General features: G+C 29.1%; 1 protein-coding gene across 1 annotated transcript in view; it reads left to right on the top strand.

Annotated features, from left to right (window-relative positions):
- The window catches only part of Neurl4 (neuralized E3 ubiquitin protein ligase 4), a 119757-nt gene that overhangs the window by 25202 nt on the left and 72037 nt on the right, over positions 1-22518 (top strand). The window contains exons 7-12 of the mRNA XM_035352353.2: positions 1543-1642; positions 7511-7778; positions 11048-11210; positions 12249-12318; positions 14122-14291; positions 20167-20309. Coding sequence (XP_035208244.1) covers positions 1543-1642; positions 7511-7778; positions 11048-11210; positions 12249-12318; positions 14122-14291; positions 20167-20309 — 914 coding nt within the window. The remainder of the gene's footprint in view (positions 1-1542; positions 1643-7510; positions 7779-11047; positions 11211-12248; positions 12319-14121; positions 14292-20166; positions 20310-22518) is intronic.

Genomic DNA, 22518 nt, shown 5'->3' with positions numbered 1-22518 from the left:
CACAGAAATGTTAGCCATATAAATATTTGACCTAAAAATAAATGACACATGGATATCTAATCAGGTTCTTTAAATGTGGATCTATATATGGATTTTTAGCTCCCCCCCCCTTAAAAATTGCCATTGATAATTATGAAGAATTGTTACTATCCTTTATTATGTAAATATAGATAACATAGAAAAGTTAGCCATGTAAATATTTGACCTAAAAATAAATGACACATAAATATCTAGTCAGGTTCTCTAAAAATTAAATGCAGAAATTTATGTTTTTAATGTAATTTCTTTCACTTAAGTATTTGATCCAAAATTTTGTTTTGTAGCTGTATTTTTTTAAGTGCTTGCCATCCAATTAAGAGTTTCTGTGTACATACTTTCTGTATTGCCCAAATATCATATAGTTTACAGAAGTGATTGCTATTTGTAAAAATTTTATTTATGGTACTATATATTGTCCTTCTTGAGTTTATAAACAGTTGAGTATAACAGAAAATCAAGGGATTTCTTATAGAATTTTGCTTCAGAATGATTTGGAGTAATTTTTATCTCACAAAGAAAGCAGTTTTATAGCAAAAATAAAATAACTTTTGATGATGAAATTTTATATATAATGAATGATGCAAAAGGCAATCTGATATGGTGGAATTTTGCATTGTAACACTTGAGGGAAATTTATTAGTCAAACAGCCAAAAAGCAGTAAAATTTATAAATCAAGTTATAAAACAAGTAGGCATTAAAATTTGTTTTTATGGTTTTTCCCATATGTTATACAGTTACGAGCTAGTTTCTGTGAGAAAGTCTGTTCTGCCTAAAGACTTTTTTTTCTAGTTGCTTTGCCTTAATTGAATAACCTATTCTAATCATTAATGTTCCTTAACAAAGTAAAAGACATATAAATAAGGTAATAAAATTATCTGTAGCAACATAATTTGTGATAAATTTGTCAGAACAAATAAAGAAACCTATGTTTAATTAAAGGTAGCTATCTTAATGTATCGACATAGATTTTTCAGAAATTTATGTTCCATTTTCTTTCATGTTGACTGAGAAACAATTATATATTTAAATATTTGGATATGCATTTGATTCGAATTTATAATTGCAGTTGTGCAGATTTATGAAATGGGAAGTCTACTTCTCTCACACATTTACAGTGTCCCTACTCTTAAGATACAAATTATGTTTGTTACTTTTTTTGCATTTTTACAGTGCTTTTTCTTTGAAATTAAAATGTGATTTCGAGGCCCTTTAGATGTGGAACCCTTCGGGATTGTGACTTACACAATTCCATAAATCTGTTTCGAGAATGCAGGTGGAATACTACTAGAATTGGTATAAACATATCATAAACAAGATTTGAGCCCAAAATGTATTATTTACAAAAAGCTGTACTCAAATTCTATTTTGGGCATATTTCATATTACACATCATGTAAATTTTATGAAATTTTGTATTTTTATAAGGAACCTATTGTTTTTTAATAGATATTTATCAGCAGTATAAAATCTCACATAGTTTGATTTTTTTTTTGTTTTTCATAGGTCAAAGAGTTGGTTTAAGATATGATGATTTATTATTTAATGAACGTTGTGGCCTGCATGTGACTGTTGTGAATGGTGGTAGAACAGCTCTTAGACCTAAGTATGTAATATAAAAATATTTGTATTAATATTATTTTATCATTCATATGTTTTGTAATGATACTTTAAGTCAGAGCTTCTTAAACTGTGGGTTGCTAGACCTGCAGCAGGGGGTCGCCAAAAATTTTAGCAATTTTGATACTTCTTTAACTTATTATAATGATTGTATAATTACGAAATATTTTCACATAATATATCTGAAAATAGGTGAAGATAAGACAATACAGACAAAGAAAAAACAAAAATGTTTTGATTCATTTTTTTTACAATAGAAATGTTCCTTTTTTTAAAAAATTAATGACCTAACACTCCAATAGTATACTACATTACAAGTGAAGAAACTGACAGTTTCACTCATGCGTGTGTCGGATTTGCACGATGCTTCTGGGGGGGGGGTCTCCCAAAATTTTCATAAATATTATGGAGTCTCCAAACTAAAAATTTTAAGAAACCCCGCTTTAAATTATATTTAATCATTTTTCATCTTTTCTATTGTTAAGTCTTCTGTACAAAAGGACTGTTAGTGACATATATATTTTATTACATTTCAATCATATAATATGCAGTTGGCTTACATTCTGTAGAAAAAGGTCAAAGTGTAAAACTGCATTTTAAGTATAAATTATTTTATAATGCATTAAGTTCATAAAGGAAATTTCCTGTGTGTAATATGGTATCCCCAAATTAGATACTCTAGCAAAGTAATTCAACTGAAAACTTCATGTTTTTCAGCTTATTGAATATGAACTAAAAAGAAATGTGTTGAAACATAGTATTTTGGTCATTTTATGAGATCATATTATTTAGGCATTTGTAGAGTTGAAGACTGCTATGAATCAGCAGTTACTAGGTACATATTTGATTTTGGTTTTATATTCTTAATATAGATCTTCTGTTGATAAATATATATGATCCATTCAAAAGTATCCAGCTATTTTATATCTTCTTAGAAGAAGTTAATCACAGGAAATGGGTTTTAGTGGCTATATGTTAGATACCTGTTGCAGGCTCTATGAATCCTAAATTCTGCTACAAAGCGCCTAAGTTCTAAATTTTTGCCGCACCTAAACTTTGCATCCCAGTGCTTTCCGTAAATCATAAAAAACTTCTCATCCCTTAATTTTGCTGCTCAGTGCTTCCCCAAATTCCAAAAATTTCATCTTCCTTAAATTCTGCCGTGCGCCGGCACTAAATGTAATCTTTTGGCCTTTGAGTTTCATTAACGAAAGCTATTTTTAGCATATGAAAAGAAATTTTTGTTGAATTTTTCCTCGTCAACATTTCTTAGAGTATTTAAAAATCTATAGTCATCACCAAGCGTAATGCTAGCATAAAAGGTTACATGCTCTTGTTATTCAATTACTAATATAAAAAAAAAAAGTTTAGACATCACTGCATGAGTTATTACTGAAGCTGTCATGTATTGATAAACATGTGATGATAAAATGAAAATATAATAAATAATGACTCGCCAGGTTGGCATCAGGGATGTAAAATAGATGAATCTTTGGGTTTGAGATGTATGCCAAGCAGATACTCAACTACGGAGCCAAATTATTAATCTCACAAATTTATGCTTACATGATTGTTTTTCGATAATGAGGTATTTTATTTAGTGCCTAAAGAAAATTAAGAATCAGAATTTTTAAGTGAAAATCTCCTCGTGTTTTATTATGGAAGGGAAAATCAAATGCGCATGTGTAAAGCATAAAAAAAAAAAGTTTGTGGCTTTGAGGTCCGGATTTTAGATCATTCCGGATAACAAATGTCTGGATTTTGGACTTTGTACTGTATTTCATTTCAGAGATGGCTAAATATTGGTAGAGATCAATTAGGTCAATGGTCTCAAATTCAAACACTGGATGCAGGCTGAATGCATGATCTGAAGGCAGCTGAGGGCCCACATCATTTTTTAAATAAAATGAATTTATATGTGTGCAGACACACATTTTTGTATATATATATATATACACACACACAAATGCTTGCATAGTGCATACACTATCTAACACACACACACATATATATACAACAAATACATATACACGCACACATATATATACAAAAAATATATACAACAAATACATATACACGCACACATATATATATATGTGTGTGTATGTATTTGTTGTGGTGCTTTATATGCTTCTAACGTATGGATATCATCTCTTTAGAAACTAGTATTGCACATGATAGGCATTTGCACTAATTTCATGCAAGCTTATTATATGTTTGAAAATTATATTTTTTAAATTTAATTTGCCTGGAACATTGTTAATTGAATAATTAATGTCAGTAGTATTCAATTGTAGTTTCTACAAAATTTTTGTCTATGTTTGCTTTTAATTTCTTAAACTTATCATTTTTTTTCTTTTCTTCCTGCCTAAAATTAAGAGATTCTTTCTTTTGGTTAAATTTTTTTCTGTTGTTCTTAGGAGCCTAATCGCTCACAAATATTTATCAAAGTAATTATTAATAATAAATGCAAACAAAAAATTCAAATTTATATTTATTTTTTACCTGAAATCTAAATTTTGGTGCCTGCAAAAATAATTCTCTTTAGGCTTTATGAGTTCAAATTTATTGATAGCTAAATGTTAAATTTTCAAACTGATATTTATTGCAAATAATTCTAATGCAGTGGTCTCCAAAATGGGAAATGCCATACCTCAAAGGATATGCCATAAAAGTAGGCTCACAATCATTTGGAAGTGCTGGGCAGACAGTATAGTGGTTGGGGAAGCCGACTGCGATAGCAAGAGGCATGGTTTCAAATCCTGGAGAAGGCATGGTTGTAACTGTCAGTCCCTTCATAAGAGGCAAAGATGGCCTACCTATTATGTACCTTCATAATAACGTGACCACCACTTCTGGCTTAATAATGGCCAAATAAAAGTCAGCTGAGGGCCCACTATTGGGGGGGGAATCACTTGCAAGTGTATTATTAAGGGCATCATGTAGGTGCAGAGTTCTTTTGTTGGTTGCTGTGTCTGATTTCACTTTCATCTGGGAGCTCAACATCATAACTGCATTGACTTTAAAGCACATGTATATTACATTACATTATATATTTATTATATAAGGTACAGCTTAAAATTATTTTCGTGTTAGGAGTACATGATTCAAAAAGTTTGAAGGTAGCTGTTCTAATAATATTGAATTAACTACTAAATAACTTACTTAAAATAAATAAACTTTATGAAAAATTTCTAAATTTACAGAGAAAACGAAGTAGGTCAAAATGCGAGAATAAATAATGAAAATCCTCTTTCTTTTAGTTATTAAATTTTTCTTCTATACATCCAGGAAAAAATACATATATTTGTATGTAAACAATTAGAAACTTTTCTATTTCTTACAACTTGTCACTTAAGGGTATTTAGATTCTGATAAAGCTTGTAGCCTTGGAGACAAATAGCTAAAAATTGTAGCCTTGGAGAAAAACTATTAGAAAATATCTTCACCGTGAATTGCAAATGCTCATTGGTAAAGTGTGTTCTTTCTCAGACTTACTAATTTTCCACTGGGGGGGGGGTGGACTGTTCACTTGTAAATGCACTCTCAAACAAAGTGAATATTCTCTTACAAAAATTTATGACTGAGGGTATTTGTATTTTGATGAGTATGAATAAAAGCTAATCAAATCTATGTCTTCTAATCTTTGACTGAGATTTTTATCACACTCATAATAAATTAAAGAGCTGCATTTTAAAATTTTCTGGTGTGTTATTGATTGTTAATTTTAATGGTGATGAAAATAATGTAAAATTCGATTACAAGTCATTAAAATCAATGCATCTTTCTTTCAGTTTTATTATAATGGTGCTATTTTTCTTGCATATTTTTGCTATTTTTCATTTGAAATATTAGGGTAGGATTTAAGATGTAGGAAACATACAGAATAATTTGATTCAAGTTGTATTCCCTGAAACTGCAGTTGGAAAGGTTTAATATAAGCATACATACCAATGAGAAATTTATTCTTCCTCTGCAGCTCTTTGTTGAGAATGTAAATGTCCATGAAGTCGACAAAAAATGTTAAATCTGCTATCCATGTATCATTATATAGCTTCTGAATAGTTTTTATTTATAAATTTTTATTTCATTTATTAAATGAAAGAAGCCTCATTATACTAAATAATTTCTCTGTGTTCTCTTTCAATTTCTTCAAGTAATGCAATAAATTGGGTAATTTAGAGCTCATTCACTGATAATTTTCTACTTTAGTTATTGTTTCAGTAACCTTATCTGTCTACACACTTTTGGCACCATGATTACAAACAGTTGCATTATTTATTATCTCTTTAAAAATGTATTCATAGGCCACATAAAATTGCTTCAGGGGCCACAACATGAGACCACTGAAATAGGTCATATTCCAGTAGCCTGTTATCAAATTGAAATAATATTATCAAGTATTAAATTTGGTGTGTAGTTTGGTGAATATGGACATGTCTAGGACAGTTGTTTCACTATCTAAGAATTACTAGATGAAATGAAGACAAGCATTTATTCTATATCCCCTGTTTTTATAGAAGATTTAAATATTTTAAGAATAGCCATCAAATATGTGCTAAAGCAAAATTGATTAGAATGATGCAGCTTGCTACAGCATGCTATCATGTACAGAAAATAACAGCTTCCTGAACATCATGGATGATTTTTGGTGAGCTCTGGTGATGAACCATGAAATTACAAGTATAAAAAATACCATTACAATGATGCACTTTGAATATGAACAGCAAATTTAGAACTTTACTAAAGAATAGTACTTAAAGGTCTTTTTTGAATTTATGACCAAAAATTTTGACCAGCAGCGATGGCCAAAAATTTTTTGGGGAGAAAGCAATGTGTGTGTGTGCAAGAGAGAAAGCTATTAGTCTGGAATTCTAAAAATTGTGAACAAAGAAACTGAAACTGAAGGTCTAAAACAATCCAATTTTTAGGTAATATTTCTTACAAAATTTGCTTAATTAGTTTATTAAATGTGTTATCATGTTACAGAAAAAGCTGCTGTCACTGTGACTTTGCCAAAAAATTTAGACGTGTCCTATAGGAGTTTCAGATAGAAGTACATGAAGGGATTTGACAATGTGTTTTTACTAAATGATTTGGTGAAGTTATAATGCTTTATTATTTTTTCTGATAGTCAGTCAAAACCTTTTAATTTATTTTTTCCTCTTCTGCATTACACAAACTATGTAAAAATTGAAAATAATGGGAACCTGTGAAAATAATGTGAAAACTAAATATCCAAATTGGTAAACACACTTATTAGAATCACTTATATATTTTGGTTCTTATGGCCACATTTGTTCTGGGAACTGATCAGAAAATACTGTAGTTTTGCTTTTTAATGCAGCACATTTCTAATGCTGCACATTGTGTCATATTTTTACTATTTGTTATGAAAGTTTAAAAACTGGAAAGTTATTGATCCTTGTTTGTGGTTTGTTGTGTTTTTAGTTTTCCATTCGGAAAGATAGCAATTTTTAATTCTAAAAGTCTGTTTAACATATATAGTTTAATTTTTATGAACTGTTTATTAAGTTCATACTAAAGTAGCTTGAAAGTAATTTGAAATGATGCTATATTATGGGAAACATTAGCTTTTGGGTGAAGTAATAAACATTAAATGTTCTGCTCACTTTTTATCTTAGTAATAAATTGAAATCACTAAAGTTAGAAATAATTTTGCAATGAATTGTGTATTTAGAATTTTTTTTTTTTTTTTTTTTTTTTTTTTTACATTTAATGATTAAATAATTATTTTATCCCTTCATAAGAATTAGAAGTATTCCTTCCTTAACACTGTATTAAATTGGAAATTATTTTTTTGTTATTTAACCATCAACTAATATTCTTTTAGCTGTTTGGATGATTTTAACAATGCTGTTGTAGTGACTAACAGAAAACTGAAACCAGGCGAATTATTTGAAGTTCTTCTAGAACAAGTTGTTATGAAATGGGCAGGCACAATTGAAATTGGTGTAACTATGCATTCTGCAGATGACCTAGAATTTCCATCAACTATGACTAATGTCCGTTCAGGAACATGGATGATGACAGGAAATGGCATTATGTATAATGGAACTACAATATCTGATGAGTATGGATGTAACTTAGATAAGCTTAAGGTTATTATTTTTTAAAATTTTCTTATAATTATACTTTTATAATGTATGTGGTTTTGAAATGAAACATAAGCAGTACTATAACTTGTTATATAAGTTTTCTTCTTAATAAATTGTATTTAAAGAAGCTGACATGTAAAAGATGACAGTAGGAATTCAGATGGTTTGTTCATCATTAGTATTCTAAGTCTTACAGTATATGTTATTTTTATTAAATTTTATCTTGTTGTTTAGAACCACTAAAGATACTAAATAATTATTTCAATTTTCAAAAGTAATTCAATGAAAAATAAATAAAATGCAGTCATTTATGTGGCTTTAGAATGCACCATACTTGAAAAATTTCGTGCAAACTATATTTGAGACATGTGCTGTCCAGACGGTATAGTGGTTAGGGCAGCCAACTGTGATACCAAAGGGCATGGGTTCGAATCCCAGAGAAGGCATGGTTGTACCTGTCTGTCCCTTCATAGGAGGCAAAGATGGTCCACCTATTAGATTCCTCCATAATAAAATGACCAATACTTCTGCCTTAGTAGTGGCTCGCCATTAATTTAAAAAAAAAAAAAAAATTGAGAAAGGAATGCTTGATTAAATACTATTTAAAGTCCCTTGTTCTTGGTTACTAGGAAATTAAACATTTTTATGACTTAAAATATTTATACAGTCAAAAGTCTTTAAACCAGACGTCCATAATCCAGAATGATTATTATTAGGACCTCAAAGCTAGAAACTTTCTGTGCATGTGTTGATGCATGCACATAATACCTTTCCGCATGCGCATATGTGTCTACGCATGCGCGTTTAATGTCTAACGGATGGTATAAGCTAAGCTAAAATGATCTAATTATCTATTTCAGTTAATGTTGCAGATTGCGTTGTTCCTTAATCTTCTAATTGGATCCGGCTTATTATTTTTTGCAGACTGTAAGAGCAATTTTATAAAAGTAAGCTTGAACTTTCAATTATGTCAAAAAGAATTTCCGATTCTGGAGCTGCCAAAGGATCTACAAAGCGAAAGCATGTTTCAATGTCCATCAAACAAAAAGTGGAGTTGCTTCAAAAAATAGATAAAGGCATATCCTTTGTTTCTCTAACTATTCCATAATCTATTTATCAATTTCACGCTGCTCTGCGGGGAGGGGGGGGACATCGCGACGAGCGCAATGAACTGGAAGTTGATCTGTTAGCACTATCCTTATCTTCAGGGCAGATGATTTTATTTTATTTGGCTTATAGTTCCGTACTAAATGTAGTATTTCATCTCGATGTACTCTGTCTTTGATATGATTTAAATCAAATTCCTCGTCATTATAAATATCACAAATACACATCAAATAGTTTTCTGGTTGCAATTTTCTAATTTCGACTATACGTAATGTATGCTTTATGAATGCGCGCATTGAAAGAAATGTTTAATAAAGTAAACAAATAAATATTAAGCTTTTTTTTGTACATTTTGATACCCTTTAGATCATAATTGCTCTTTATTTCATAAATTATGGTTTCATATTTTTTATTTTATAATTTCTGCATGTCATCTTACCAGATTTAAACTGATGATCTATAATCCGGAATAGCTGAAGTCCTGACGAGTCCAGATGAAAGACTTTTGACTGTATTATAACTTGTAAATTTAACAAAATTTATTCATGTTTGATTGACCTTTAGAATTTTTCAGCAGTGACATTTATACATTGCTTTATATTGCCATGCATTTATTAACAATGCAGTTTGGCAATTATTGCCATTATATAAAATCTTTATTTTCTATCTGGCTTCACAAATATCAGTTCTCAGAGTATTGCCATTTATCAAAGCATGATATCTTTAATTTATGTTTCAGATTTAGTCAGTCTATATCTTCTTAATAAACTTAGCACTTTAAATGCAATAATACTTACAATTTAAATTATTATTTTACCTTCTAATAATATAACTAATTGATGCTATTGTAAATAATTTAATTTATATTATATCTAACTGATGATTTTTGTAAGTATTTGCAACTTCTTATCACTAATAAAAGATATTGTCAATATCATTTATTATGTACTGTGTTCCAGAATAATTGTGTGGTTTTAAATGACAGGCTATTTCATGTATCTTCAGATATAGTTTTGTTAATTCTTTACTAAAGCCTAGAAGAATCTTTCTAATTTTTCTCTTTTGTGATGTGTTCAATTATTAATAATTTAGAATAGCTAGGCAATGAAGAACATATATACGAATACAATAATACCATCTGTATGATCTTATTTATTATAAACTTATGATTTTATGTCATTGCTTATTCCTATGCCTCTATTTGTAGCCACTGGAATAAGCATATGAAGAGTCAAGAATGCTATTAAAGTGTGTTTGTCAGTGGCTAAAAATGTACATCATCCGGTGACAAAATGACTTCCACTCCAGCTTTAATTTAAAGCTTGTCATGGAATAGAATATTAGATCTTTGTCATGATCCTCTATCAAGAACCTCTCAAAAGGACTTAAATTAACAGATTTTAAGTTCTTCCATTCTGCAAAGACATTATGTAGCTGCCTTTTGTTTACCAACTTAATGTCGAAGCAAAAAAATGTATTAACAGCTTTCTCCTTTCAAAAGAATGGCTGTGCACTAATTTTCTCTTTGAGAAACTGTTTGGTATTCATTTTATGCATGAGAAAGAAAAAAAAAAAAAAACAAACACACACACACACACACACAAGAACATCATAAAGTCACTGGAAATTAAATCTGGAATGAACTCTCAGTGTAACATGCCTTGAACCTAAGGTGAACTATTAGTGTAGCATGCCTTTGGTGAATTTTTTTTTTTTTTCAGCATGTATTTAGATCACTTATCACTGAAAAGATTTTATTGAGTTTATTACCAGAAGATTTTTATGATCAGTCTGTTTGAAAAATGATTGAAAAAGTAGAGAATGAAAGTTTAAAAATAACTTTTTATTAAAAGATACACTTAGAAGCAAATGACTGCAAAGTTTGAAATATTAACCATACACATGTGGGTATTTGCTGTAAATGTGAAATATTTATTGTGTTTCTTATCTTTTGGTGGGCTGAATAATAAATATTAACAATCTGCAAATCTAAAAGAATCAGCTTATTCTATCGAAAACCAGATTTATCAATGAACTTACAATAGTTTTCATTCATATGAATATATTTTCCTTAATTTTATTTATATTATTCTAAAATTATAATTGAGAAGTTTTTGAACATTTATATTTGATAAAATTCTGTCCTTGCCCTTTATTTAATATAGGCTGGTGATAGAATTGGAGTGGTAGTGTATGAGGATGGAAAATTGCATTTCTTTGTAAATGGCATCGATCAAGGTCTAGCTGCATGTAATGTGCCTATGGGAGTCTATGGAGTAATTGATTTATATGGTCAGGCTGCCAAGGCATCAATAGTTCGGTCCACAGGTATATTATCTCTATATACTAATTGTAATTTATGTAAATGAATAAATAAATGCGTATAACAAGATATAAATCTATAATAAAGTAAATAAATGTATGTAATAATAAAATTTTGATGGCATTGTAGATGATGATAATGAAAGGTGTATGTTATGTGAAGGAAGCTGTCATGGCCAACTGAACACTTCTTTATTCATAGCATAACATTCATTAAATACACATAACTAAATTGATACAAGTTGCACATCTGTTAATCAAGTTGGACATCTGTTACTTTTTGCATTTTCAGGCTGCAGTTGCAGCTTGAAAAATTATGTCATCATATACATATTAGTGATAAAACTTTCATTTATTTTTAAAATTATTTAAGACTCCAACAGTTGGTACCACTGGTTTTTAAAATGATTTGAAGGATGTACTAATTGCAAAAGATGTTCCAATCTTTGTTTCTTAACTGCAGTTTGGAGCTAATGTAAACTCATTTCTTTTTCAAGTATTTGTGGTCAGTCATTGTGCTATTGGACTGTATAATATAGGTATGCTAAGTAGAACTCTGTTTTCAACTACAGAAGGTATCTGCAGTTTGGTATTATAAATAGTAGGACCAATAATTTCCTTTAGTAGTATAAATGGCTACTGCTCTTAATAGTAATGATAATGTAATGATAAAAATAATCTAGGCCGCTGGAATAGAACTTATTGCATTTTATTTCCTTGAACCAAAATCTTTTATGTAGAATAATTTATTTTATGTTCAAAATTTAAAAGTTGGTTGGAAATTAAAAGTACTTAAAGTTTTCTTGATGAAGGAAAGATAGAATAAATCATGTAAAAATGCAAATTTTGCATTTAAATTAAGTTTTGTTTTTATTTCAAAGAGAATCAAGTGAATGAAAATTGTGACATATCAGCATTATTGGAAATAAAATTGTAATTTCCATAATTAGTAAATTTTGAATCCAGTTTTTTATTGATGTATTTTGTAATTCAAATTCTTGAAGAGTTGACTAACTTGAATTTCTTTTCTCCTCTTTTTGATAGATTCTCCAATTTATTATGAAGATTTGATCCAATCATCTGCCACTAATTTTATGGAGGATTTACAAATGAGGTAAATTATTTCTGATTAAAATTTATAATTGCTGGAGTTTTACTGTTTCTGTCCATTTATAATTGATTTTTAATGAAATTTATAAATGAAACATTAAACTTGGTAAACTTGGTAATACAAATCAGCAGATATAAGTGTATTTAGCTTAATAGTCAAGAAATCTGTTTTTTGCAGATTTGCAATGTATGTTTATACTGTTGAAATTTTAATTTTTAATATAAAATTTATTTTAATATTAAAATAGGAGGATTTCCTGGTTGAATTCATGTCAAGAGAAAATGTTAAGTTTCTTTTAAATTAATGGGAAAAAAAAAAAAAAAAAAAAAAAAAAAAAAACTTTCTTGTTTATTAGAATTAGTGTGCTTTCCTGATATGTATTTGGTTATTGCAAATGAAATTACCAAATGAGGTAAGATTTCTACTGGTTGCAGAAGAAAACAATACCAAATTTTATGTTATGTGATAACACATGAGTGATGTAATTGTTTTGTTTAATGAGGATTTAACACTGAAAACTTCCAATTTTAACTTAATCATGGACCCAGTCAATTGAGATTACATTATCTTTATGAATTCAAATTAAGAAATTTTGCAGTGGCTGCCGTTAAAAATATCAATAAAGCATTTCATGGAGGAATGGTTAATGAGGGATCTACTCACTGTTGGTCTGTAAATTTTACTGAAGAGAATCGGGGCTACAAATTGAACCCTATAGTCATCACCTTATCTGTAATTTGAATGAATTAAAAGATTTAAATAAATCAAATCCATGATAAACTGTACAAGAGACTGGCTAGAAACTAAAAGTAAACTTTCAACTGTTTCCTGGACTTAAAGTAACAGAAAATATAAGGAAATTTGACAATTGTGTTCTTCATGAATTCATCAATGTGCAAGCCATTTAGAATTGTGCCCTTTCTTTCTTCTCTTTTTTCTTTTCTTTTCTTTTCTTTTTTCTTTTTTTTTTTCTTTTAAGAAGTGAAAAAGCAAATTTTCTGCTTCAAATAATGATCGTCGAAGAGAAGTGGTTATTCTGTGACAATTATGCATATTTATTGCAGTAGGTGGGAAAGAAAAATACTCTGGGAAGGGCATCTTTTGCATCTGAAGAAAATGTTTTTTTACTGTATTGTGATCTTGTACTGATGTTAATCACAACTCATTCCTTCCATCAGATGAAGCAATAAATCTAGCTTACAGGTATGTGGTAAATACACAGCAAAGTATCCCTTAAGCATCCAGCACTTGTAGAATAAACATGAAGTCCTGTTGCTCCTAAGGTAATGCCCAACCGAATACAGCAGTATAAACCATGATGAATAATTTGAAATATGAAATGGTATCCTGTTCTGCATACTTTCCTGACATTTTCTCAACAGATTACCATATTTTCTAGCTTTTGATCTACTTTTTATCCAAAAAATGCTTTACCAATGATGTATCAGTTTGTTATTTAGTGGAGGAGATTTAATTACTTTCAAGTACATAGATTTTTGCAAAATGGTATAAATGGTCATGCCACATGTTGGCGGCAATACATTAATGCTACTGTAGATTATTATGACAAAACAGTTATTCTTTTCAGTTGTCTTAAAAAATATACCATTTCATTTGCAAAAGCCCAATACTTGTTGTAAAGAAATCATAAATCATTTCTCCTTTTTTGCAATGAAATATTAACAAAAGATTGCTCTAAATAGTTCCTAGAAATACTATAACCTTTAAAGTTATTTGATATTGAGCTTGTATTTAAAAAATATATTTTTTCTCCTTAAGTTTTCTTTATGTGCTTTTTCCTAACAGTCAAGCATCGTCAGTACGTATAAACCAGAAAAATCATCCTATAGGGAAAGTTGAGGCTGATCACATCAATGAAGTTTCAAGACCACTTGGAGCAGCTATTTATGATCCATTATCATTATATTTTGACGATGGTGATGAAAGTTTAGAGGAACATACAAATGATGATATAAGTAATGCAAAAAAACTATTGTTGTTTATAAAAATTGTAAGAAAATTTTGTCTTTTATAATGATCATTTAAATTAATCAATTAAAAAAAATAAAATTTGAAATTATTTTATTAGTTTGAATGAAAACTATTAGAATTTGAGAGAATCTAAGTAATGAAAAATTATTTAAAAAAGCTCTGATACTCCACACTTCTTGCTGATAAACGTTTATTGTTTTATATATTTTTTAAAATTTTGCTAAATATTGCAGAGTAAAGTTTATGGTAATGCTGATGTAAAATTAGACTGGCATAGATTTTTGTATAAAACTTTAAGAATTTCAGTTGCAATTAAGTTGCAATTAATAGGTGTCTTTTCTTTTGTTCTTGAAGAAGAGAGATGTAAAAATTGCCCATAAAGGAACCTGGAGAATATGAAACTGTGTTACAGTAGCTTCTCAGCCTAATGCATTGCAAAAAATAGTTTTTTTTAATGGAAATTTTTTCTAAATTTATTCATCTGTAATTAATATTAAAATAGTAGTTCTAGTTTAATCACTACGATAAATGTTGTTTCATTGCATATATATCAGGGTGACATGACAGTAGAAACAGCAGTACTTCATGTTAGAATTTTTTAAAAAAGTTTAAGATCCATATTTGCATCATTTTAAAAAATATTAAACAGCTTTTAAGTGGAAGAAAATATTTGAAATAAGTAAACGAGTATGTTTCTGTATTACAAATTGTCAAAGTTACAAATTGTCACGTATCACATTTTTATTTAGGTTATATGAATATATATATAAACTAACTAATTCTTATATCTAGTCTATACTGATTTTTCTGTATTTTAGCTCTTGCATAATCCTCTGTAAAGGATAAAATAAGTGATATAGGACAATGTGTGTTGTGTAGAAATTGCTATTTGGGAAAGGAAAAGTATTTTAAAATAAGATTGTAAGGAATTATCACATTTCCCTGTGTGTGCTGTTGTTATGTAAACAGTTAAAACATCCAACTAGATTTGCAATTGCAACCAGAAGATCTGCAATTTTAATCCTAGTGAGAGTATGATTTTTTTCATTTGCTTGCTCTGAAAACCTTATGGCCACTATAGGGATGCTTGAACTAAAAGTTGCACAACAGCACATCATGACATGAATTTTGTTGAGTAGGTTTTGTACCTTTTTCCAGGTATCCTTTAACTGGGGAAGAATGTGGGGAATTATCATAATCCTCTGTGCATATTGTCATGTATAAGTGATTAGCACATTTAATTAGCAATATTCAGGCCTGAGATTTGAATCCCAGGAGACAGTTAATTTTTTAAACTTCCTTCTTTGGGTAGGAGGGATCCCTAATGATTTTTATGAATTGCTAACTTTAAGAGGCCTTTGTACAAAAAATAATAATTTAGTTTTGTATAATTAACACAATAATAAACATACCAAGTTCCTATTTAGCCTTAAATATTTGAATTAAGTTCATTAGATGTGAACTAGATTATCATTTATGTATATTTTTCCCCTAATAATAGAGGGTTCAAATGCTTTGAATCTCTGAATCTTGAACAATAATTGATATTCTAAATTTTGAATCATAGTACTTTTCATATTATTCACATATTTTAAATCCTAACATAGAAATAATTAAATATTGTAATTCAAAACTTTGGAAAGATTCCTTTTATTGACATTCAATAGAAACATTTATTAAAATAAGCATGCAGTTGTCAGTGGTATCTGAATCACCAGTACTACTTTGAGGGCCTGAGTATCATATCATTTCAATGTAACATTCAGCAAGAATTTTCAAGTAATCAGTATGCTGTACTTTCTCGAAAATGTTTGCATCATTTCAGTTGTTCTGGTTATAGATAACATACTACTGACAAGCCCTAGATGTTTCTAACTGCTCGTGTTGTAATATGTAAATATTTTACTACAGATATGACTGTTTATTTATAAATTGAACTCATGGCTGTTGATTAATTTTGAACTGTTGCTTAATCAAGTTTTAAGAGTTTAATTACTTAATTTTTTTTTACAAAACTTTGTTTGAATCTTCTTACTAAATATAGGTATTTCATAATTTTATTTTTTATTAAATGCAGCTTTTAAGTTAGAAACTTTTAATATTAAGTAATAGATTTCCTTCCTTTTTTCCTCTTCTTATTATTCTTATTTGAAGGGTTTGAGATAATCTTTCTAGATTTGGATTCAAAGAAATTCAGGGTTTGATCAATCTCTAGGTTTTTTTAAAGCAAGCACACTAAAAACTCTTATTACATAGCGTTTTTCAACAAAATTTGAGATAGATTATTAACAAATAGTAGTGCCAGTATATCTGTGTCATTAAAAACTATGCATGCGATAACAGCTGTAATAAATGGGGGATGCAATTGAGCTAAATTTCATTTTCCCAATATCTGCTTCATTGTAGAAACTCTGATAATAGCAATGAAAACAAAGTTTCATCAGTTAACTATAACAGGCTAGATGGGATCATTGGTTACATATGAAGATTCACAGCCATATTTATGCCAAAATTTGTTACTGAAAGTTATCTATCTGAATCAAGCTTTTAGTAATGACGCATGCTTACCGACATAGTATGAATGATTTAATATAAAGTACTAGACATGTCATGCTTTAGGTATTATGCATTGTGTATCTAAGAATGGCGTAACCATGTTAGTCATTCATAGGAATGCAATTTTGCCATTTGGTTTATTAATTTGCTAGTGCATAGTGCATAATTTTAAAGCAATTACATTATTGTACACAAAATGTAGTTTAAGAAATTAAATGACTTATAAAGGAATATGTCATAGCATAAATTCTGTTTCAAAATGCAGTTTTACTTTTGAAATAAAACTATTGTTTGCTACAAGTAAATAACATTTGAGAGACCAAAGAGCCACATGTGGCTTGTGAGCCACATGTAAGAGGTCCGAAAGTTGCTGTTTGGCCATACCTAATACATGTTATGGGTATAAGTAATCACTAAGAAGCAGAGGTAGTTAATACTTGTTCAATATACATAATTGGACATTACATATATTGCCTGTTGTAACAAGTTATTCTGTTATACCACATGATATCATTTGTGTCTCTTTATATAAATTTGAAAAATCGGTGTGAAGCTAAGTTTGTCGTGGAATATAGGAAAAACTTGGTTACATTAAAAAAAAAATTGTTTATTATTTCGCGTCAGACTGAGCGCCACAATGATTTTTTTCACACCTGCTCCTATAGGTTCCTCAGCCTATCTTACATGATGTTCTTAGGGCTGATTATGGTATTACTTTTTTCTAAGTGTACCTTCTTATAGAGCAATTAACATCCTCTCACTGATCACACTTATCTCCAACTCAGTCAGTGCCAAGTGAAAAGCCAAACCTGGGCTAGACACTTATGAATTGGGTATCTTAAGTTTCCCAAGAAGTAACTCCAATAAAAAAAGGCAGCAGCCTGCAGTCATTATAACCAGGGCTGTGGAGTCAGAGTTATGGAGTTAGAATCAGAGTCGAGCAGATTTTGGGGTAAAAGGAGTTGGAGCTGGAGTCGCTAAAAACAGGTTGACTCCGACTCCAGTTTTTGTTGGACAGTTTGAACTTGAAATGAAATTAAAATGAATTAATGACAGCTGAGTTATTATTTTCTTTATGGACTACTAACATTAATAAATAGTTATTTTCTATTTTATTGACATATTAATAAATAAATATAAGGGAGGTGGATGGATGTGATATTTGCCATTAGTGATTAAACTGATTTATTTAGTTACTTCATTTAGTTACAAATCTTACTGATAAATTTAGATAAGCAGCAATAGCAGCAAGAATAGAACTCCCAAAATTGATGCCATTTCTTAGGAAGCGAGCAGGAAAAGGAGCAATTATTGATCAAGCAACACAATAAGGAAGTACATATTTGATGATAAAGAGGTTGTTAGAATTAAGAACTTTTTTAGGAGATTTAGATAACCGTAATGTTTCAAGAGCAGAACAGAAAGACTGTGGAATGATCTTGCACAATGGCAAAATTGATGCCATTTCTTAGGAAGCGAGCAGGAAAAGGAGCAATTATTGATCAAGCAACACAATAAGGAAGTACATATTTGATGATAAAGAGGTTGTTAGAATTAAGAACTTTTTTAGGAGATTTAGATAACCGTAATGTTTCAAGAGCAGAACAGAAAGACTGTGGAATGATCTTGCACAATCGGAAACTCTTCTTTCTACACTGTATATAGCCACAAAAAAGCTTCAATCTGAAGAATTGACAGGAGGAATGTGATGTTTGTTCTTTCTGAAATGCAGGGTTTATTGTGGAAGGATTTTTCTTTCTTCAACGAAGAAAAGAGAAACTAGTTTGCTAGACAATGAGATGTTGCTGGGTTCAATATATGTAGATCGAAAACACCAAATTTTCTTGGATGACGAACAAATTAAAAAGGCAAAGAAAGCCGACTATGAACTTTCATTAAGAATGAAATTATTCTCACAATAACTGGAGAATTCGAATCAGGACAGTCAAATTGCAGACATTGCAATTGAGTCTCTAGCATCCTCTTCCAGTGATGAATTAGATTTTGAGAAATATTTTTGGATAATATTGAAAAGGCTAAGACAAAGTGAATGAAAATAAAGAACCAAGAGCCTTTAGATATAAAAATGAAAAAATACAAACAAGATTTCTGCACTGCCTTTGAAGAAATAGAGAAATATGATTGCACCTGCTTTTAGAACTTATAAAAATCTATCCTGAAAAGTTAAAAGAAGTAGCCCTAACAGTAACAGCTCTTCCTCCTTCTCAATTTAGTGTGGGAAGACTCTTCTCAGCTCTGAAATTTATTAAATCAGATCTATGGCCCTCCAACAAAGAAGATCTTGCCGAAGCTATACTGTTTCTTAGAAATAACTAATGTCAGTTTTTCCATTTCATAATAAATGCTAATTAGTATAAATAATTCGCTATGCCATCATTTTTTTCTGTAGCATCTATTACTTCTTTTATATTAAAAGCTGTAGCCCATGTGTATATTTTTACATATATATATATGAGGGAGTCAGAGTCTTTAAAATTCCAGGAGTAAAAGTTGGAGTCGGTCATTTTCCCTACTGACTCCACAGCCCTGGTAACAACTGTGACCAGAAACAACAGTAGCACCAGTCAGCACACACACAAAAAAAAGTGCTCAAAGTTCATAATTTCCTGCTTTTTACATGCTCATTTATTTAAGCATTTCAGCTAATGAAAAATATTCCTTAGCAAGATGAACAGCCAGTCGTAAAATTCCTCTTACCTGTCAGACAAACTAAACTGAAATGAGTTTTTGTCTGATGACATGGCTTGCTCAAGTTATAACAGAAAAGCTGGCAAGGAACCCTGTCACCAATAGAATCTGATTCAATTTCTTTGCTGTTTTCATGATATTGTAATAATTCAACTTAATTTAAGTTGAAATGAATACTTTCTCGTTAATACATAATAATTAAAAATTGTTGTGAAAACACGTATTAAAAAATAAATATTTCCTCTTTTTTAATCATGTTTTTAGCTTACATTTCTCTCTCTCTCTCATTCTGTATATATATGTATATATACTTAATATCATCAGTTATCAGTATTTGCTAGTAACTTCAGTTTTTCTGGACATTTTTGCTATATGAAGAAAAATGTTAAATGAAAGAGATTAAAAAAAAAAAAAAAATAGTTGTTTGATTTCTATAGAATAATAATAAAAAAAATGTTACTTAACATTAGAATTGAAAATGTTTAAAATGCAGAAGGTTTTATTACTTCATTTTTATGTTAAATATTTACTTTTTGAAGCTCTGTATTTCATGTTAGTAATTTTTTTTTTTTTTGGTTTATTTTTTTTAATTAGTTGAACCTCCACATTCTTTTCATCCTGTGTATGGAGTTAATGTACGTTTGGATCCAATTGGAATTATAGCAACTAGGAAAACAGATTATAATCAGGGTTTAGCATTTAGTGCAAAACCTTTAGAAAAAGATGACCTGTATGAGGTGAGTTTTAAGATAAAAGAATTCCCTGTTAATATTCCATTTATTTTTATAATATAATCTACTTCAGTGTAGAAGTATGGACTGAAAATTCATAATGTGTGATGTAAATATAGTAGACATAATGTAGATATAATAATTAAATAATGAAATCAAAATTTGGTGGTTAGCAATCTAACAGGAAGAAAATGCACCAAAATTGTAATGAAAACAAACCATTTCAGTAAAATAAAAAAATGATAATATAATAAAATAAATGATCAAAAATTCCTTGTTCTTTTTCAAGGAGCAGCCAAAAAATATTAACAAGGAGCCATATTTCTGAGTTATATCTGGATGATTATGAACCAAAAGTAAGTTCTAAATAAATTAATTAAAAGAATGTAAGGCCATTAAAAATTTTTATTATACAAGTAAAGAATGCGAGATAAAGTATAAAAATTTTTTTGTCTTTTTAATAAATCAAGATTTAATTTGCTCCGACATAACCCAAAACAGAAAATATTGTATAAAATTTAAACAGTATAAAATAAGAATTTTCGAAATTAGAAACCAGATAAATGATTGCTCAAATAAGAAGCTATAAACTAAATTAATATTTTTTAAAACCAAGATTTAAGGAAATGAAATTGAAAAAACATTTGAAAAATTGTAGGCTGTTGGCATAAATTGTGAGATATTTCAACAAGGAAAAGGGTAAAATTTGGGAAAATAGTTAATTTAATAATAAATTGCAATAAGAATTCTTTGGAGAGATTAGTGTCCAGGAAAAAGTTTTACAAGAACTCAGCATCTATCCACATGGCATTGTTCAAATTAAATGCTTTAAGCTAAATTAATATCTTTCAAAATATGGATTCTGAGTTCTTGTAAAACATTTTCCGAGTCTTTAATCTCTCAAAGAATTCTCATTACAATTTGTTATTTATGTAATTCCTTTTCCTGATTTTACTATTTTGAAAAAAATTTTCAACTATTTATTTCATTATATTATTTTAATATGTTATTTTTGAGTTTTTTTTTTTTATGCAGCTTCCACACATTTGGAGATTTTTTAATTGTAAATAATTTCTAGTTATAAGAATTGTTTATAGATAGCCTACACACAGATATGCAGATGCATGCCAAAATGCATGGCTGGTGCATAACAGGAAACCTACTTTTTTATTTATTAATTTTTTTATATAGTTTTGACGTATTTTCTTCTTGCTAGACTGTTAACCCCCCAAATTTTGATTTAATTATTTAATTGATTTTGCAGCTTTTTAATAATTTAAATTTCAAATTTCTAAACTGTTGTTTTTATAATATATATATATATACGTGTGTGTGTGTGTGTAAGATAATAAATATATAACTATAAATTACATTTTAAATTAGCAATAACCCCTTCTAGTAATGTTCTTCTTTTTAATTTGTGGTTCTTGAAATTCGAAGTCGGCAACATTACGTCTGTGGTTTAATTAGTGTTTTGCCGTTAACCAGTACTTGAAACTCAAGGGTATTTCAAATCAACTTCAAAATGATTCAGCATTTCATTCATTAGCCTGCATTAATAAGAAGTGTTTTCAAGTACCGTAGTGAGATCCTTTTATATTGAAAATCAACAGAGGTGGTCATTCTTGGTGCCATTTAACTCTACACATGTTGAACTGCAAGAAATGCTTTTCAGCCACTTCTGATTCCTATGTTTTCATACACTCCTTCTATATACTTTATGCACAATTATTTTCTTTCTTTCAAAGTATATTCAGTTATTGTTTTTTCAGTGAAACAAAACTGAAGCTGGCACAGGGGTTTTTAAAATTTTTGCATGAAGTGTTTAATTATAATTTTATCATATTTGAGAATACATAAAACGTAGTGGTCAAAGACTGAAAACACAAATAATCTGATATTTTTATTTAATGATTTTGCATTTATTAATTTTGTAGGTACACATTTTAAATTTAAACAGGTAAAACTGTTTTCTTCTTATATTGGATAAAAGTATAGCATTGCTTTATGAAAATGAAATATTAAAAATTGTATGGTATTAGAAATATAAATTTAAGTAACTATTTTTGAATTAATTAAGTAAAGAAATTTAACATTTTTTCAGGGAACATTATTAAATTGTAATGTTATTTATCATTATATTTTTTTATTATTTTTAAAATGTTTAAATTAATTTTAAGAATTTTATAATCATTCTGAGAATGAAATGAATATT

The sequence above is a fragment of the Stegodyphus dumicola genome, chromosome 8 (genome assembly GCF_044657685.1).
Source record: "Stegodyphus dumicola isolate Sdum_Otavi_A_Nest chromosome 8, ASM4465768v1".
Lineage (NCBI taxonomy): Eukaryota > Metazoa > Arthropoda > Arachnida > Araneae > Eresidae > Stegodyphus > Stegodyphus dumicola.
Note: the sequence above shows the minus strand (reverse complement) of the source record. Positions and strands in the feature narration are given on the sequence as shown.